At 41.1% G+C, this 20,469-nt stretch overlaps 1 protein-coding gene across 2 annotated transcripts in view; it reads left to right on the top strand.

Moving 5' to 3' along the window:
• The first annotated feature begins 1,285 nt into the window (after positions 1–1,285).
• The window catches only part of LOC148018914 (Hydrolase-like protein family), a 64,959-nt gene continuing 45,775 nt past the window's right edge, over positions 1,286–20,469 (top strand). The window contains exons 1-3 of one of the 2 annotated variants that reach the window (XM_087701402.1): positions 1,286–1,731; positions 1,812–1,837; positions 2,392–2,514. In XM_087701402.1, coding sequence (XP_087557528.1) covers positions 2,408–2,514 — 107 coding nt within the window. In that variant the 5' untranslated portion in view covers positions 1,286–1,731; positions 1,812–1,837; positions 2,392–2,407. The remainder of the gene's footprint in view (positions 1,732–1,811; positions 1,838–2,391; positions 2,515–20,469) is intronic. The other variant, XM_087701401.1, reaches the window with a different exon arrangement.

The following is a 20,469-nucleotide window of genomic DNA, read 5'->3' on the forward strand; positions in this document are numbered from 1 at the left end:
TATGTAGAGACCTAGACCAAGATCATCTTGCATGTTGAGAGTTGCTCCCATACAAAATGATAATGTATCTCAATGTATATTGTGAGAACATAAAATGGAGAATCCTTTATAACTATCAAAGCACTCTTCGGTGTAGATAATAGTAGGAAATGACCCACATTAGCAACAAATTGTTTGAGCCATACATATTGAATTGTAGATGTGAAAGTTGCTTTATACTAAGTTTCATATATAGTTGAATGTGACCATAGTAGGCCGTTTTTTACTTAGCCAAGGTACATCTCATGTTCATTGATTGTGATTATTTTGACAAAGACACACATCAAGATATGCACCCTAAATTGTAGTTGTGAAGGTTGCCTTATACTTGATTGTCATTATTTTGACAAAGATACATATCAATATATGCACCTTGAATTGTAGTTGTGAAGGTTGCCTTATAGTTAGCTTCATATATAGGTGGAAGCGACCATTGTAGGTTGCTTTTTGCTTAGCCAAGATACACCTTAAGTTTGCTAAGTGTTATTATTTTGGCACCCTTATTTTGATTCTCTTTGTTGGCTACTTATAAAGCCATCATCCTTTTAATGCCCACTAGAGGGAGTTTGATCAACAAAACCTCAAGTTTTGTTTGTAATAACCATACCCAAGTCATCCTAGATGATTATTAGACTCAAGTGGTTCTCTAGATGTCATAATCTGTTGCTTAATGTTGCTCCATTTTGAGGAAGAACACCACTTCGGGTTATGGTGTGTTTGGAAAGGACCCAAACTACATGCGGGCAAAACAATACAAGATAGGCTCTCCATGAGAGCTTTTTGCTTTGATTGCACAAAGTCAAGGAGTGGAGTAAGCCATGCAAGGGGCCTCCCTTGTGCAGCAAATGAAAGCGATGTAAAAAAAATCGATGACAGAATTTTCACCAAATTTTGATTCGAAAACACGAGCCAACAACATGAGCCCACATAATTTGTTTTTCCCCCCTAATTCCTCTAATGTTTGAATGCTTGCACACAAGAAATGCATGTATCATGCTTTGCCCTAGAGGAGGGATGTGCATGAGTGAGAGACATGCTTGGCCAATCAATGGCACCAACCGCCGAGAGGCCGAGGAGGAATTATTAAAAACTTGGAAAGCGATATTAAGGTCTCTCATCCAAAGTCTCACTACTAAAGAAAGGATAGTGCTAAAAGTGGGGGCAAGACGGATGTCTCGGCTACTAAACATGGGCATTTCTCTCTCTCTCTCTCTCCTTCTTGTGCGCCAACTAGTGTTCATTTTTGAAGGGCTAGTCCATATTTTCTCCTGCAGGTCTCTCGATGATCGCGCCAACCTCTTTCTCTTCTCTCTTCTGTCTCCCGCCATCCCCGATTCTTCCTCGTCCTCATGTGGCATCGGCCGCGCAAGTTTCGCTCCTCGTTTATCCTTCTGTTTTATCCGACCAAACAGCAAACACAAAAGTCTCTTTCTCTCTCACGTTTTCTCGCAGGTATTTCCTTCTCGGCTACGTACCTTCAAAAGACGCATGCCACACCAATGCGTGTGAGAGAGAGAGGAGAGATAGAGACGGACCGAAGAGAGAGGGGGAGGCTGGAGCCCTGCCGTTTCCCGTTTCCTCCGAATATCCACACCAGGCACGACCTCCGCAGACACGCCCCAGCACCAAAACGCCATTTATTTACGAGCAAAAGCTTTGATCACGCTCACCACGTATGCCTGACAGCCGCAGGTATCTCTCTTCATCAATTATCTGGCTTTTGTGCTGGTCTCTCTTATCGTCGGAGCCTGAATAAAGCTTCATTGCTTCAGAATACCATTTCAACATTCCACGCAAAGTGAGTCTTCCCGCTTTATTTGCCCTCGTCGTTGGAGCTTGAATAAAGCTTCATTGCATCAGAATACCATTTCAACATTCAAGCAAAAGAGTCGTCCTGTTTTTTTTTTTCCCTCCTCTCTCCCGCTGTCCTCGGTTAATTTACTTAAAGCAGCCATATAATTTAAAAATTCTTATATGCCGGGGATTGACTGATAATATAGTTTATGGATTGATAGATATTGGCATACATAGTTTGTGAATTCATACAAATAGGATGATTGGTAATATAGTTCATGGATTGATAGATGTTGACACATTTAATTTGTGGATTGATACATAGTAATGCTCCGGGGATTGGTAGGTACTATGGTTTGTGGATTCATAGGTATTAACATACATAGTTTGTGGATCGCTACAAAAATATGGTCTGGCGGATTGTTCTCTGTATTGACATATATGGTTTGTGCAATGATATAAATGAAATGGTCCCTAATCATTGCAAAAGGAGGATGCTTGATTCTTCTTATTGAGTAACATCAACGTTCATATCTCCTGTCCATAACTTTATTGCAGTGGCTGCAGTACCACAATGAGTGGTGGTCCTGCTAATGGACAGGAAGTTGCTGTGCAAATGACTACAAGTGAGGGTGCTGAGTGCGAACACCTTCTAGTTCTGGTGCATGGCATTCTTTCCAGGTAACCTGTCTCAAAGTCAAGTTTAATTCATGCACGGATACACATTTTATTGTTGTTTTCAAGTTCATTTAAATGATCACAATTGGTTCTGACTCTTTCCTCTTATTAGTCTCTGTTAAGGAGGATGTAAATATGTTATGGCCAGGTTAAGTCTGGGACTGTTAAGGCAGTGGTAGCTTTGAGGAAAACATATGTTGCATGTTATCACAGCGATTATGAAGCCCTTCTCACACTAATTTTCTCCTATTTCAATCATGTGTGTCAGAGTGAGGGCCCTCCTTGCACACTTATCCCCTTGATGAGAATGTCTGCTAAGTTGTGTGCAGCTCCAACAGCCCCCTTCAAGTTGCTTCCCGCCTTGCCGCATCAAGTTGTTTTTATGAGTCTACCACTCATCCACTCCTTCACTTATGCCTTCCATTTTTCTGCTGCTATTAATGGTAGTCTGCTACCTGAATAATATGCTGTTGAAGCTCAACAATGGCAACTGATGCTGGCCTGCTGCTATTAGAGGACAACTATTGAGGCTGACAGCGTTGCTATTACTTGTTAAAAATGTGGAATTGTAAATATGAGTGGTACATGTGATCTGTATGCCAATTATGAAGTTTGAACTGAGTTCAAAATGGTGCTTTTTGAAAGGGAGGAGGGAATGTGAGGGAGGAAAGGAGTAAGCCATGAATGGATGAAGGGAGGGAGGGAGAGGCACTTGAGGTTCACATTGATCTAGGCAGAAAGCCATTGACATTTGATTTATTCCAAATATATCAAAATTTTGAAAAAGGAGAGGCATTGATTTGCCTTTGAAGGGAGGGACTTGAGGGTTGTCTGCTGGGTTGCCTTCTCATACAAATTTAAACTTCTTTGATTTTAATGTTGGAAGTTTAAGTATAACATTTAACTTCTCACGTCTGAATGAAATTGAGCTTTGACTGAGTGGCATTCATGCAAAGCTCAGATTCACACTCTTTAGAAAGGTGCAGATAGCTGTGTTTCTGCTTTACTTCCACCTTCATCCACAGTGTACAATCAAATATGAATCTATGAAGGCTTTGGACTTCAAGCTGAGCATTGGATTGCCAGTCATAATCACTGTAGTTGCAAAAGTAGTAATCAAACCATGCACATGGCTGAGACACCAACCCACTGCGTGCAAAAACTGCTTGTGCTAGAACTACAGTCTACATCTGAGCACAATCAGTACATTGACTCCTGCACACTGATGGTGATGAAACACAACTGGATACACACTAATGAGTGAAGCAGTTGTGCACTAAAATGTGCCTAGTTTGGCACAGGACTATAAGATTTTACCACTCCTGCCTATCTAGTGATTTAGTTGCCTTTGGGTGCATGTCAAACTCCCTCCCACTCCAACCAAAGGAATGGCCTTAGCATAGTCCACCAAGAATGTTGGACAACTCTTGGGAGAACTCATTGAGCTGCCATACTGCAACATATGTCCCTATACTCTGGAACTGTATGAAGAATCACCTCTTCTTCCAACCTATTCCTTGCTTCAGTGGTTAAAAAGTATCTATTGTAGAACTACTATCTCTGCCTTCTTGAATCTCTCTGGGTAGTAATTCTCTACATGTGGCTTGCATAAGACTTTGCAGAGGAGGAGGAAGGCTGATGGTGCAAATGTTGATGTAGGGCTTAAGTGACCAGCATAAGACACTGGCATAGAACCTTGTGGAAGGTGGGGATGATATGGCAACCGGCCACATGGGCAGGTGCAAGGCAAGGGACCACCAAGGTAGTGACCAGTGTTGCAACAGTGGTAGACATTAGGGCCAGACATCTCAAAGAGTAGCTAACTGATGATGACATGCTTTGTTGGGGGTAAAGGTGCCTTTGCCTAGCTACTCGTGTATTATCACATTGAAATCCTGAAGAAGATGAATGAATACCTTGAATGCTAGGGGAATGTATGCTTTTGATGCGAGATGATTTTGGGGCTGAATTTGCTCAGTCATTGATTGTTTTCCACAGTCCACAGGCAGTCCATAACAGGGCAGTCCCTTGTCATTATATTTTATGCTTATACTACATGGTTATATGATGCTCGATTATGCTTGATTGATGCCTATACATATGGGAAAGTATGTCTATGGTTTGCCTATGGTTTTGAGCCTTGATTGATCCACTGTTTGCTCAGTTTTGGACATTTATTTGTTGTTGGAATATTCAGGGTTGAAGCTCATTTGGTTATGTTTGGATATGTCTATTGGATTCGGGCTATGTCTTGAATGTATACATTGATATAGTGACTCGAGGATCGATATAGAGCTTGGATTTGCTCTTGGATCATTGGTTGAGCCTGAGCTCGCTTCACATAGCATTTGGATCTCCATCTTTGATGTATTTATGGCATGTACTTTGCTTATGTCTGGCCGGTCTTGACATGCTTGGCTTATGCCACTTATACATGCTAGTTACATTGTCTTGGAGTTGATTGCTATTGCGGCTTACTTACATGCTTTGTTTGAGCTTTTTTACTTGACATTTACAAATTTTGTGCTAGTGAGAGCGTCTTGATACGCTTGATAGACATAGAGTAGGTGGGTTTATGCGACTTGAGCATTCGAAAACTCTTTTTACTTAGATGTTGCATGGTTGATATACCGTGGTCCTCATAGATGTACTTGGATTGATTTGGGCTTGGCACTCCCTAAGCATATACCTATTTGTATCAAATCTTGCCAATATATAGGGGGTGTGCCGGCTTACTGAGGGATTCATTTGACATGCTTGGGTGTTTGCTCAATGTCCATATGATTGTCACATGTTGATTTATGCTCGCTTGATATTGGTTATGCTTTGACAGTGAGTGGTTGACTTAGTGTATTCATTTTGCCTATAGTTTGTTCTCATTGTACTTGGTTGTAATTTATTACAGCAAGTAGTTATGCATGGACTGTGATGTATTTTTCATGCTGAGTCATCTTGATTTTATGCACTTCTGATGGTACTTAGTGGATAGCATCATTAGCTATCAGTTCGTGGTCATTTTGCCTTGGTTTTGGTAGTATTTTGGCTGTTTACAGCTAGAAACAATAAGCAGTTTTGAACTGTTTGCACCGTTTTGAACTGCAGTATGGTATCTTCTTCCATTGACAGTGCTATCTTCAACATCACTAAGCTTGATGGTATAAATAATTCCTATTGGAAGAGCCAAGTTTGGTAGGTATTGGTGTAAAAATTGTAGATAAAACCACTAAGGTTGTATGGAGAGTAGTTTGAAACCATGATTGATGACGAATGGATGGAGCTTGGTGAGTTATACAAGTCCACCCTCATCTTGTCTCTCATTGAAAAGGTGCATTGGTTGAGAAAGCACAGAATGCTTGGCAACTTTGGGATAAAATAAAAAACCTCTATGATAAGAAAAGTCCAGCAAGTTAGATGTATTGACTAAAACAACTTATGGACTTGCGCATGGAGTATATGACGATGTCTGTTCATTTGAGCTAGTTTCATGCTATTCTCAAAAACTTGACTTCACAGGGCATTACCTTCAATGATGAGGTTACTCCATTGTTTATTCTTGATGATGTAGAGAGTGCTCTTTTGCAGGAAGAGTTGCTTCATTTCATGTTACACCATACCGTGAGTAGTTCCACTCCTACCGCACTGTCTCTGGTTCAGTTCGCTCGGGTGATGACAAGTCATTTGCTATTGTTGGCATTGGGGATATACGGCTACAGTTCTCTATTGGCAGTACTTTTCTGTTACAGGATGTATGCCATATACTTATCCTTACACGTAGTCTTATGTCTGCAGGGCATCTTGATGATGATGGGTTTCATGTTTCATTTGGGAATTTTGCTTGAAAAATTACGCGTGGCAAACTTGTGCTTGCTAGAGGTGCCAAGGCTGGCAGTCTCTATTCTCTTGTAGTTGATGGGTTCTTTGTTGACCATGTTTTGTCAGTGGGTTTCATCCCACATGTATCTCTTTGGCATGCTTATTTGGGCCATATATCTTTGAAGAGAATGAAAATGCTTTTTGGTTTGCAGTATTTACTACCCCTTGACTATGTATGTTTTGATTCATGTCTGCATTGTTTTTATGGCAGGTAGGCTAGGAATATGCACAAGAAGTCTGGTAGGATACACATGAGTGAGTCCTTGATATTGGTACATTCGGATGTTTGTGGGTCCATGTCTTGTCAGTCTATGGGTGAAGTATTTTGTGATGCTTATTGACGGTTTTTGTGTAAAGTATGGGCTTATTCCATTAAGCTTAAGTCAGATGTTTTGACTATGTTTCAGAGATGGCTTGCATTGGTTGAGAACCAGACTAGGCATAGGTTGAAATGCCTTAAGACTGACAATGGAAGTGAATATGTGTTACACAACTTTGAGCAACTATGTGACGAAAGAGATATTAAGCATTAGTTGATCGCTCCCTATACTCCATCCCAGAATGGTTTAGCTGAACGGATGAATAGAACCATCCAGGAGCGTATACATAGTATGCTTAGCCATGCAAGCCTACCACAGAGCTTTTGGATTGAGGCAGTCAGTACAACTTTGCATATTCAATGGTTTGGATTTTCAAGTTGTAGAGGAGATATGGATTGGGAAACCTCCATCTTATGTGCATCTACGTGTCTTTGGATGTGAGGCATACTGCCATGTGCCTAAGGACAAGCGTGGTAAGCTGGATTCTAAGAGTGTCAAATGTATTTTCCTTGGCCATGGAGATGTAGGCGAGATGGATTATGCCTCTGGGATCCACAGGCGCGAAAACTCATCTGCAATCATGATGTAGTCTTCCATGAAGACAAGATGCATAGCTAGCCTGAGAAGGTGGTAGAGATATGCAGGATTATATTCCAGGAGGAGCCATGTGCTTCTACATAGCCAGTTGGACAGCCTGCAGCAGCAGTTGGTACGTATGGTCAGTGAGATAGTCTACTAGAGAAAGATGTTTCCCTGATAGACTTGAGCTCTCGATGCATTATGTCTTGGTTACAGATGCAGGAGAGCCTCTCATATATGGTGAGGCTATGCGAAGGGGTGACAGTCACTTCTCGAAGAGGGCCATGCAATCTAAGATGGGCTCCCTGCATAAGAATATGACTTGGGATTTAGTTGCATTGCTTAAGGGCAAGAAGGCTTTGTCGTAGAAATGGATGTACAAGTTGAAAAGTATCTTGGAGCCCAACTCTAGAAGAGAGCAAGCTGAACACAATCATAAAGAGAGTACAAAGCCAATGTTGCCTCAAACTGGTAGCCTATAAAGCTCTGATGGAGAAATCTCACAACTGAATGCCTGCAATTAGGCCTACTTGTATCTGGAGAGTTGATTTAATGGACATGACTATGCCACATGACAAGTCAAACATGAAAGGTGAGAAGGATCAAAGCTTACTTGGAAGAGCTATAACGAGAGAGCAAGAGCAAGAAAGAGAGACACAAATGGAAACTCCAATAGTCACAACGTGTGACCGGGCCTTCTTTTATTCAAACTATCACTAAAAGAATAAAGAATAAAGTGACAATGACGAGCGCCCGCCACCTGCAGTGTGCAGTGGCGAATATTGTCAGTGTAGTAATACATGGGCAGCTAGGTGGAGACGCCTTTACCCCCAACAACCTCCCACTTAGAGGCGAATCTGCCCCAGTAAGGAGTGAAAAGAAAAAAAGAAAAGACAGTATAATGTACACATGTACAACAAGACAAACTGCGTGACTAAGGTTCCTATTTAAAACCCTTAGTAACAAGTCTTGGCTTATAAGCCAGCTCCAGCCATAGATCAATCTTTGAGACCTTGGGAAGGACCAGCTGGGAGAGGAGAGGAGGTCTACAGCAATGCACAAGTGTGAGGCTTTCCTTCTCATCATTGGGGCCTAAGAAGTGTGGAGAGATCCATTCCTCCTTAGGTGAACTTAGAAGGTTTTTAGAGTTCTTGGGGGTTGTAGACATCTACTTTGCAGAATGTGTGGCTAAACAAGTTCTATATGGGTGATTGAGATGACAAATTGTAATCAAGGTGGCTAGATGGGTAGCAAGGAGCATGCTGCTACTCATGATCTTGTGGTTTGGGTCCTCAAAGTCTATGTTTGAATGTCTTGACACATAGTGGAAGCTTTACACAACACAAGATTGGTGATTGACGGCAAGTTTACATTGCCCTCTATCTTGTGTTGATCATCCATTCTCCTGCACAATGAAGAATCCAGGGGTCCCTCTTTGACTTTGGCAGTGATGTGCATTGGAATACCCCTATCCACCACCCATGGCCCGTCAGTTGCACAAGCTCCCTGTCACCAGGTGGTGATACTTTTTGCAGTTGCTTTTCTTATTTATTTATATAAATATTTTATTTTATTTTTCTTTAGTTGTTGCTTTTTATCCCTAGAGTTCTCTTGGATTAAGCTGGGATCTTTGTATGGCTAGAAAAGGTAGCCATTGGAACAAATTGGACTAATGGTTTGTCTGAGCCTTAGGACCAGTTCCATATTGAATGGGCACTGAAGAATAGAATGTTAGTGGTTTGGGATCGTGTGCTTAGCCATTGGAGATGGTGCAAGACAATGAGCCTGGCCAAGACAAAAGATCCACATGTGAGAATGCTCACGGAATAAAAGTCACTATAACTAAGCCACATTACACTTTTTGATGTGGTTGCAATGATAAAAGTTGCTGAGAACAACTTGAGGAATGCATGAGTCACCATCCCTAAAATTTAGGGAGTTATTATTTTTGGACCACATAATCTGTTTGCGTCATTATCTTCGTTTTTGTACGAGGATTAATTCTTTGGTCTGTGTCGAGGTCAAATTTTGCACCGATCATGGAGAATTTTAGACCGGAAGGTTTAAATGGGAAAATTGTTACATGTATGCCATGTGGCACAAATTCCCAAAAGAGAGAGAGAAAACATTAAAAAAAAACGTAATAGGTACGAGGGGCAGATCTGAGAATGAGGAGCTGAGTGAGGGCAGATTGTTGCAAGTTCATCAGCTATGGAGAGTACTTCTTTGTCTCTGACTCATGTACGGAGGTAGAGCTCGGTCCTTCTGGTCAACTCTCTCTCTATTCTTAGAGGAAATGCTCTGCATGATGGGCTGATTCCATCAAAGGTGCAATTTTGTGTTTTCTTTGCACTTTTGCTGAGGCAAGAGCCTCATTGTCCTGGTTCAGTAGCAGCTGTTGGCTTCTCCAATGCAGTATTAAAGAAAGTGATGACCATGCCACATAGGAACAAGGTTTTTCAACTTTGATTTAGTGCTGTTTGTGGGACTATTTTATTGCTGGAATGATGCCAGGGTAAAAGGGATGTTGTTTTGGATATGTTGGACAGTAAGAACGGTAAATACAGAGTTTTGCAGACTGCAATTCCGCACATGAATCATTGAATTATGGTCATAGAAAATGCTTTCCTAAAAGGGATGTTGTACTGTCCTTATGCAGCTCGGATTTGCTCAGAAAAGATGAAAACCAACTGTTCATAGGTTATGTATTTCGGAACATTTCATTTTTGTAACTTTCCATCTTTTAGTTAATAAAGAAATACCGAGAGGGGCACTAGTCTTTGGGGCCAATCTGGTGTTGAGCGAGGGAGCGAGGTCTCTGTTTGTGTATGTGTGAGAAAAGACCATGTATTAATTGAAGGAACTATCACTTTATGTGAGTCATAGACCGGTTTCGTGGTTCAATGCCTGGGATTTGAAATCTTTTCTGTAAGAATTTAAGCTCGGACAGTTTTGGGTGAAAAGACCATACACATAGGTTTTGCAGAGATTACATGACTAGAGAGATGGCAAACATGGATAAAGGAAAAGGAAAACTCCCTCATGAAGAAGAGAGTTTTGTTTTTGCTCATAGACACCAAAGAGAGAGTATTGGTACACAGGTGTCAGCACCTTCTAGAACCAACATTAAACCACAAGATGAGGAGCAAGAACATGAGGACTTGTTTATGGCACAACTTTTCAGTATGGTTGGCTCTCTTCAATAGCTTGTAAAGAATCCTTGGATGCAAACATTTTTGAAGTCACATAATGAGGATTCTCAGGTTGAGTCATCACATCATACCATGGAGCGCTCAAAAAGGCAAACCTCTTGGAAAAGACACTGAATATGGAGACAAATCCACTGCAACAAGAAGCACAAGCACAGGATCAGGGAGTGAATGGTCAAGGCAGTTATGCACAAGTGGCACAATAGACTATTCCTCCCCAATTTGCTACTTATCTTGGTTACTTTTGTAGTGGGTTAGTTTTTCAAGCAATTGTTGGATTACCCACGAGTTATCAAGGATACTTGCCTAGAGGGCCACCAAGAATGATGCCTATTGAGGCAATGAACCCATTTATGCTAATATTGGTCTACAGCCCGATTATCAGACTTTGCAAAGTCCTTATTTGATGCTAGGAGTACAAAATGCAACGGCTGGTTTTTTTCAGCCTATTGGGCATATGGCAGCTAAGACAGGTGAAATGAATGTTGATAATGCGCCTAAGGGACTCCCCTTTTTACAGCCACCTGCCTATGACAACCTGACACAAAAAGTGCAAATCCTAAAGACTATAAAGAGGGTGGTCAGGCATTAAAGTTTGAAACCTTCAGTGGTATGCAAGATAAGCTGAAAGCTTTGACATTTTTATATAGCAATTTGATGCAACTTACACTGGAGGGAATTTTATTGAGACTTCTAAGGTACGGAAGGCTGTAACTTTTTTGAAAGGTAGCGCTTTGTAGTGGTGAAACATATTGTTAATGCAAGGATGTGCATCTACCACTTGGGTTCATTTTAAACAGTTGTTTACAACCTCATGGTTAACTAACACGTTTGAAGTAGATGTCATGATTGCATGGCATAAATTGAACGCGGCAAATTGTGCGGATTTAGAAGAGTACAATAAGAAATTTTGGAAAGCACTTTTGCCCGTGAGTTCTTACAAGATAGTGCCCTAGTCAGAACAAATTGAAAAGTACTGTTGCGGTTTTCTTGAAGCCATCAGGGATTATTGTACCAAGACTAGGGTTATAAATATGGTACAGTTAATGGAAAATGTGGGTGTGGCAAATGCATTGTTGAATGGAAAAGTTGACAGCTTTAAAGGCATTGAAAAGAAGGATTCTCAGTTTAAGTAGGATCTTGGCAAGAAGAAGAAGCAATTTCCAAAAAGGACTAGCTTTACAAAGAAGTCTTTTTGGAAGAAAAGATTTCAGCAGCAACCTTAGATTTCTTTTAAACAGGGCAAAGGATAGAAGAGGCTACTTTTTGGCAAAGGCTTTAATGATGGCTAAGAAATGCTTTATATGTGAACAAAAAGGCAATATTGCTTCTAAGTGCCCATAGCAATCTTTTAAAGATGCGGAGGATAAAGACATGCCAAGTAAAAAGAAGCCCAACATTGGCTTAGTGCTTGATATGGTGGGAGATCAATCAGTTGATGATACTACAGAATTGTGTAGAGCTTGGGGAAAGATCAGATATTCCACAATGCTTATTTTCTTTGATCCTGGAGCTCATGCAAACTTTATCTCACCGGCATTGGCAGCTAAGCTGGGTATACGTCCCGAGGAAATGGAACCAGTTGGACAGGCTGATTTGGCATGCTTAGGATATACTGAGCCTGTCACCCCCATTATTGGCAAACTCTGTTTGCACATTTAGAGCTATGTGGATAGAGAGGAGTTCCATATTATGCCTTTGGAGGGCTGTGATGTTTTGTTGGGTATTCCATGGTGCCACAGGAAGCATGCTATCTTGGATACTTACAATAGAACGATTACTCTTGAACATAGGGGCAAGACTCATATGTTAGATGTGAAGCTTAAAGGAGAGTTTGTCCCAATTGTTTCTACTTTTGCAATTACTTTTGTAATGAAAAATCATATTTTTGCGTACTTGGTTTTTGCAAAGCAAGCTAATGAAGTTGATAGTAATGTGTCTGTATTAGATGAAAGTAGAAGGGTTTTCTTGGATAAATTCAGTGATTGTTTCTTAGATTTGTTACCAGGAGAGTTGCCCCCTGAGAGGCTTGGAGATCACACCATAGATCTTATTCCAGGGACTAGTCTGCCCAATAGACCACCATATAGGGTCAGTGCAGCGTAGTAGAAAGAGATTATGACACATGTTAATGAGCTTTTAGAGCCTTCCGCAAATGTCCCTTCTTGCCACAGTGGTAATACTGGGCCTTCGACTTCTTCTTCCCGTCACCCCTCTCTGAAGCTACATAAGCCTCGCCTCCATAATGTGCCGGAAGCCGCCCTTGTAATCTCAAGGATGTCTCATGCTCAAGAAGCATCGAGGTCATATGTGTAAAACTGACAGGAGTCGATGATGTCTGCGCCCGCAAAGCATTGGCCACTCCATCAAACTCCGGGGGGAGCTTGTAGAGGACCGTCCCGACGAGATGCGCCTCGGGAAGAGCAGATTGCATGTGCCGAAGCTGGTCATGTACCTGCGTAACACGAAGAAGAAAAGACTGAATAGTATCTTTCGGCTCAAACTTCATCTGTTGGAGCTGGCCATAAAGTGTGACTGCCCGCATGGTGGAAGGTGCCTCGTACATCTGCTGCAACTTCTGCCATACTTCAGGAGATGTCCTACAGGAGGTAACCGCTGGTAAGACCGCTTTAGAAATACACTGAAGCAACGCCGAGTAAGCACGGGCATCGTCCGAGTCCCATGTGAGCACCGCTTCCTCATGGTTGTCCTCATCAAAGTCTTCAGGAAGAGGAAAAGGACGGAGAGGCCGAGCAATAGCTCCACAGACGATGTACCATAACCGCTTCTGCACAAACCAAGCTTTCATGACAGCACTCCATGTGAGATAATCAGGTCCATGTAACTTATCATCAGTGGAAGTGCACGGAGGAGCCATATGGAGAGGATAAGAAGAGAAGTAGAGAAGAGATGGAATTGAGAGAGGAAACACAGCCAAAACACAAGCACAGACTGCAAAAAATGAGAGTTCACATGCAATATAACCCAAAATCTGATCAATAGAATACAAAATCTGCTGTAGAAAGTCAAAAACTCAGTCAAAAACTGCCAAAAACAGCAAAAACGGCCTGAAGTAATAGTCACCCAGCCACGAGAGGCGCTGAATCAGCAAAACGCGGGCTGGAAATTGGAGAAAAGCAGGTAGAAAACTGTCGCCAGCAGCTGCAGATGAAAAACGCAGGCAGTAGAGGGTGCGTAGGCAGCAGGCGATGGCAAAACTGCCAAAAACGCAGGCTGAAAACAGCCCCAAAACAGGTCGCCTGGCTGCGAAAGCAGCCGTCTGATCAGCAAGGGTACAAAACAGTCCTGAAATCAGCAAGAAAACACAGCAGGAGCACACATCCTGAAAAATGATACCATGTCAGAAGTGGAGCAGCAGTGGAAGCATAAACATGTGCTGAAATAAACTGCTGAAACACAAGACAAAAAGAGAAAAGAAAAGAACACGATACAGATGAGAACTTAGATGTATGCATGGGAAATGGAATCCAAATATCTGAACACGAGACAGTCGCATACAACAGTGAGTCACTGGCTGCGTGGGCACTGGCACTGGCACTGGCTCTGGCTCCTCTCTCCACAAAGTCTGCAGATGGTGAAGATGATGATGATGACTGAGGAGGAGGCACTGAGTATAAATAGGCTGAAAAAGTGGGGAGCAATAATGCTGGTCGGACAGCATTAATGCTGGCCGACTGGTGCATAAAATGCTCCCCTGGCATAAAATGCCACACCAGAAAAATACCTAAAATACCTAATAAAAATGCCCAGCCCAGATCAAGCTCAGACTCACACATGAGCTGACAAATACTCTGCTAACAATATGAGAGTAGAGTACTTTTTGTCATTGAAAGAACTCACCAAATTTATGAGAAAGAGTTATTGACTGTGATCCATACACTTTCTAGTTGGAAGTACTATTTGCTTGGTGCTGATTTTGTAGTGCAAACGGATCATCAAACACTTAAATACTCTCACATAGGCTAAATTGTTAGAGAAACACATGCGTTAAGCAAATTTCCTATCTATGTTTCATTTTCAGATAGTGCATGTGGAAGGCAAGAAGAATGTAGTTGCAGATGCTTTATCTTGCAAACCACAGGTGTCAGCTGTTTCAATTTCTTATCACCATGAATTGGATGATATGAAAGAGTAGTATGCTGATGACAAAGTTTTCTCTGAAATCTATGAACAATTGATCAATGGCCAACATCATGATCATTATGTGTTCAAAGAAGGCTTTATCGCGATGCATGGAAGACTATGCGTTACAAAACAGCTAAGACCAAAAGTTTTATTAGAAAGTCATGCTCCACCATATGCAAGACATCGTGGTATTGATGTTACAATCAAAGCGGTAGACTTTTTTCTATTGGCCAGCTTTGAGATCTAATGTCGATGCATATATTAGATCTTGCCTTGTATACCAAAAGGTCAAATTTGACAGACAGAAGGCACTAGGGTTATTGCAACCATTTCCTATTCCAGAAATGCCATGGGAAAGTATTGCCATGGATTTCATTTTTGATCTTTCAAGAACTTCAGGGAATGATGGAATTTGGACTATCATTTGCAGATTTAGCAAACATGCACATTTCATTCCTGTAAGGTAAAAGGTTAAGTTAGAACACATGGTAAAGATATTTATGCATAATATCTTCAAGTACCATGGAATGCCACGGTCAATTGTCAGCGATAGGGACCCAAGAATGACTAGCTTGTTTTGGAAAGCATTGTTTGAAAACATGGGTATTACGCTGAAATTTTCTTCTTCTTTCCATCCACAAACTGATGGATAGTCTGAAGAAGCAAATTTGACTGTTTTAGATCTATTGAAGTGTTATGTTTCAGATCATAAGACTTCTTGGGAACACTACTTGCCATTGGTTGAATATGCATACAATAATACAATGCACTCATCTATTGGCAAAGCACCTTTTGAGATTGTGGAAGGTGGAAAGAAATTGCCTCCCATTTTGCAGACAAAAGATAACATTTTTGAAGCAGATCGTTATGTAAAAGATTGGGAAGAAGCATATAAAAAGGTCAAGTATGCCTTAGAAAAGTCACAAGCTAAGCAGAAAAGAGTTGCTGATAGTCATTGTCGGGAACTCTTGTTAAAAAAGGATGATTGGGTCTTATTGCGTTTTGAAAAGGCACGTTTGAGAAAACAGAAGGGCAAGGAACGTTTGTTTCCAAAGCTAAGTATGCGTTACTATGGCACTTTTCAAGTCTCAGAGAGGATCAATGACGTGGCATATAGGCTGAAATTGCTAGAGAATTGAAAAATTCATAATGCATTCCATGTGAGCCTATTGAGGCCTTTTATTGGTGAAGTGCCAGAAGATATGGTTCAAGAGGAACAGCCTGAAGTAGAGGAATTAGATGAGATTCTAGTTCCTGAGCAGATTCTGGCACATAAGGATAGGAAAGTGAAAGGTGGAGTTATAAAAAGATTTTTGGTGAAGTTCACTAGTGGATGCCAAATGGATGAAGAGGTTGAATTGGTAGATTCGTCTCAGTTATTGCAACTTTATCGAGAAGCTTTCTTATTGGAATCTACAATGACTTAGAATGCTTTTTGAAGCAATGTACTTTCTCTATTGTACAGTTGAATATCGCATCTCATTGAATAATGCACAATGTATGATTTACACTTAGCATTAACATGTGTATCATTGAATGGAATCTCAGTGCTTTGAAGTTGTATTTGTTACACTTCAATTGAATGATTATACATGTTGTGACATTAATAGTTCAGGGATACATGCTATCGCCTTGTGTTGCATCCGGAAACATGTATATTAGAAAGGCTCCTAGTAATCATAGTTGGATACATGATGTGATCCTCTACCTATGTGAGACTTGAACTTGCAATGACACAAATGGTAGTGGGGAAATTCCTACCATCGCCTCGTATCATCTATTAGCAAGTGATACATGCGATGACACTAATAACATGGAGAATCTTGTTATCGTCCTGTGTCATCCGTTAGCATGTGTGGCATGCAATCGAGGTCGCTTGCTTCTTTCAAGAGGGGGGTATGTCACCAGGTGGTGATACTTTTTGCATTTGCTTTCCTTATTTATTTATATAAATATTTTATTTTTCATTTCTTTAGTTGCTGTTGCCTTTCATCCCTAGAGTTCTCTTGGATTAAGCCGGGATCTTTGCATGGCTAGAAGAGGCAGCCATTAGGACAAATTGGACTAATGGTTTGTCTGAGCCTTAGGACCAGTTCCATATTGAATGGGCACTGAAGAATAGAATGTTAGTGGTTTGGGATTGTGTGCTTAGCCATTGGAGATGGTGCAAGACAATGAGCATGGCCAAGACAAAAGATCCACATGTGAGAATGCTCACGGAATAAAAGTCACTATAATTGAGCCACATTACACTTTTTGATGTGGTTGCAATGATAAAAGTTGCTCAGAACAACTTGAGGAATGCATGGGTCACTATCCCTAAAATTTAGGGAGTTATTATTTTTGGACCACATAATCTGTTTGCGTCATTATCTTCGTTTTTGTACGAGGATTAATTCTTTGGTCTGTGTCGAGGTCAAATTTTTCACCGATCGTGGAGAATTTTAGACCGGAAGGTTTAAATGGGAAAATTGTTACATGTATGCCATGTGGCACAAATTCCCGAGAGAGAGAGAGAGAGAGAGAGAGAGAGAGAGAGAGAGAGAGAGAGAGAGAGAGAGAGAATTTAAAAAAACGTAATAGGCATGAGGGGCAGATTTGAGAATGAAGTTTTGAGGAGCTGAGTGAGGGTAGATTGTTGCAAGTTCATTAGCTATGGAGAGTACTTCTTCGTCTTTGACTCATGTATGGAGGTAGAGATCGCCCCTCTGGTCAACTCTCTCTATATTCTTAGAGGAAATGCTTTGTATGATGGGCTGATTCCATCGAAGGTATAATTCTGTGTTTTCTTTGCACTTCTACTGAGGCAAGAGCCTCACTGTCCAGGTTCAGTAGCAGTTGTTGGCTTCTCCAATGCAGGTACTAAAGAAATTGATGACCATGCCACACAGGAACAAGATTTTTCAGCTCTGATTTAGTGCTGTTTGTGGGACTATTTTATTGCTGGAATGATGCCAAGGTAAAAGGGATGTTGTTTTGGATATGCTGGACAGTAAGAACAGTAAATACAGAGTTTTGCAGACTGTAATTCTGCACATGAATCATTGAGTTATGGTCATAGAAAATGCTTTCCTAAAAGGGATGTTGTACTGGTCATGGTGTACTGTCCTTATGCAGTTGGGATTTACTAAAAAAAGATGAAAACCAACTGTTCACAGGTTATGTATTTTGGAACATTTCATTTTTGTAACTTTCCATCTTTTAATTGATAAAGAAATATTGAGAGGGCCGCCGGTCTTTGGGGCCAATCTGGTGTTGAGCGAGAGAGTGAGGTCTTTGTTTGTGTGTGTGTGAGAAAAGGCCATGTATTAATTGAAGGAACTACCGCTTTATGTGAGTTATAGACCGGTTTCACTCCCAATGGAGAGGGGCTAGCCAATCTTGGAGGATCTTTGCATCAATTTATTATTTCTTGCTGTCGGGGCCTATGTTTAGTCAAGGCCAGGAGCAAGCCAACACATGGGATGTGTGTGTGCTCCCAACTATAATGTGCCTTGATTTTGGACATTTGATTTCCAAAATATTGACTGTCCATCAATCTCTCGACAAACTTGAGGGCCTCTCCTCTAGGGTATTTGTTGGATGATCAAGGTAGGGTGGTTCGTGCTGTGGTAAAGATCCGCCTCAAAGATGGTCTCCACTTGCCTCGAAGGCGGGGCTAACATTTTTGGTAACTCTCATGGAGGTGGAGCTTCGAGGTATTTTGGCTTGGTGTGAGCCCTCAAACCACTAGCTTGCCAAGTAGGGCTTGATTCTAGTACTTTGGATTGATAATACCCTCAGCTCACAAACTCTCACCCCATGGAAATAGGACATTGCCTTTGTAAAGAGTAAAAGAGCTAGGGAGCAAGGTGGCAACTTTGTGACTGAGTGCCTTAGGTAGAATTGTGCTTCTTTTCTCCGATCTATTTTTACTATGTTGCTAGTCAATTTGTAAAGTGTTGAAGTCCCACTAATCCATTTGTGAGGCGAGCCTAGCATGTCCATCATGCCTTCTCAGAAGTCCCAATCAACCGTATCACAGGCCTTCTCAAAATCCAAAAGAAGCACTACAACCTCTTTGTGTACTATGTTGGGTCCACTTTATAGCTCAAAGAAGTTAAAAATATTGTCAAGTTGTTCTAATTCTAGAAAAAACATGTTTGAGTGTCATGAATGATGTCTAGAAGAAAGAGGGCCAATAAAGAGATTGAGCACCACTAGGTCACAGGTGAGTTCCAAAAGACGACCCTTGGCTTGAGACTGGGGAGGAGACACACTAGACTAGTAGATAGGTAACTTGGCATTCTACTAGAGCTGAAGTTTTTTAAAAGGCTCGCAATTGGGGATCCTTTGCCATTTCCGAGTTGGTAGGAAAAAAAGGCCCTTGAGAGTCCATCCTCTCTTGGACATTTTTGCCTATCCTATGATTGGAAGGCACGAACAATCTCCTGCTTAGTGGAGGGCATAAGGAGTGAATGCTCCATCTCCTCTATCACTAGGGATGGGATGTAGTCCTACATCTACTGTAACCAGTCTTCCTTTCGTGGATGGGTGGTAAATCCCTGATTACAACTAAATTACAGCAGCAAACAATTAATGCAAATCTGAAAATACAAATTTACCTATTGATCTTGGACAAATGCACACCCGATTGGTCCCAAAATTAGTGCCCCTTTCGGTATTTCTTTATCTTTAATGAAAAAGAATAAGATTTACAATGGGATTCTCCCAATCCCTTTCGGTATTCCAATTTCCTTGCTGTTCAACATCACTGGTAAGTCTTTAACTGGATTTTTCCCTTGATTCGGGCAATCAATTGGCCTTCATGTGCTTTGATGGAGATGGAAAATGCCCCAAATTCAATTATTTGCTGGTCCCTTCACTTGAATAGGCTAAAAACAGCTTCAGTCCTGTTGAATCCAAGTCTTGGAGCTTCCAATTTTTGGCATGCTTCTTGAGGTTGTTGCTAAACCCTAATTTTTGTTGCAGATTAGGGTTGACAGCGGAGAAATCTGAAATTTCTCCTTCTCCAAGGATCCAAATGTTGAGATCTTCGAAGCGAGGTTGTGAAATAGTTGGGAGATGAGAGGGAAAGCTGTAGAGAGAGAAAATTCAGAGTTTTGTTGCGATGAATGACTGAAAATTAGTCAAATGCAGTTGCTTCCTTCCCACAACAGCTTGTAGATGCAAAGAACTGAAGAAAATCAGTCATTTACAGTTACTGCCTTGTCTCAATAGCCTGTAGATGCTGCCTCTTGTTGATGATTGGTCTTCTTCTACCCTTGGCAGCCTCAGAAAGTCCTCCAATGGTTGCAAATTAGACCAACAGTCTTCTCTCTCTCTCTCTCTTGTAGGTTGAATTTATAAAAATGCTTCTCTCCAACCTCCAAAGACGTTTTTCAGTCTTGCACATGCATTTTTGAGAAGTGGCAGCGTTTTCAAATGGTTTTTCTAGCATTTTTCATAATTAAATATTAATTTTTAGCCTTTAAATACTGAGAATTAATCTAATAATTATTTCGGTGCCCTAAAAATAATCTGACCGGTCAATAATTAAATTGGCTAGGCAACTTCCATTTCCGAGTGTCTTTGCATCATCTTTGATAATTAGATTGGCGTTAGGTATCATTAAACGCCACTTCTTTAGTGTCACCAATTGACACTTATGGCCAAATGGATGACCTAGGCCAACAATTGGCACCAAATACCACTAAGTACTTGTGCAACATAACTTATAGCAACTTTTGTCTTTGGCATCCCGTGATTTGTTTAGGTCACGGGGTCGTAAATTTACTTTAATCCTAGTTGCACCTCACATGTGCAACAGTTACTTAATCGTGTGATTAAAA

The sequence above is a fragment of the Lygodium microphyllum genome, chromosome 20 (assembly GCF_053477565.2).
Source record: "Lygodium microphyllum isolate KBCC chromosome 20, Lygodium_microphyllum_v1.1.10, whole genome shotgun sequence".
Classification (NCBI taxonomy): Eukaryota; Viridiplantae; Streptophyta; class Polypodiopsida; order Schizaeales; family Lygodiaceae; genus Lygodium; species Lygodium microphyllum.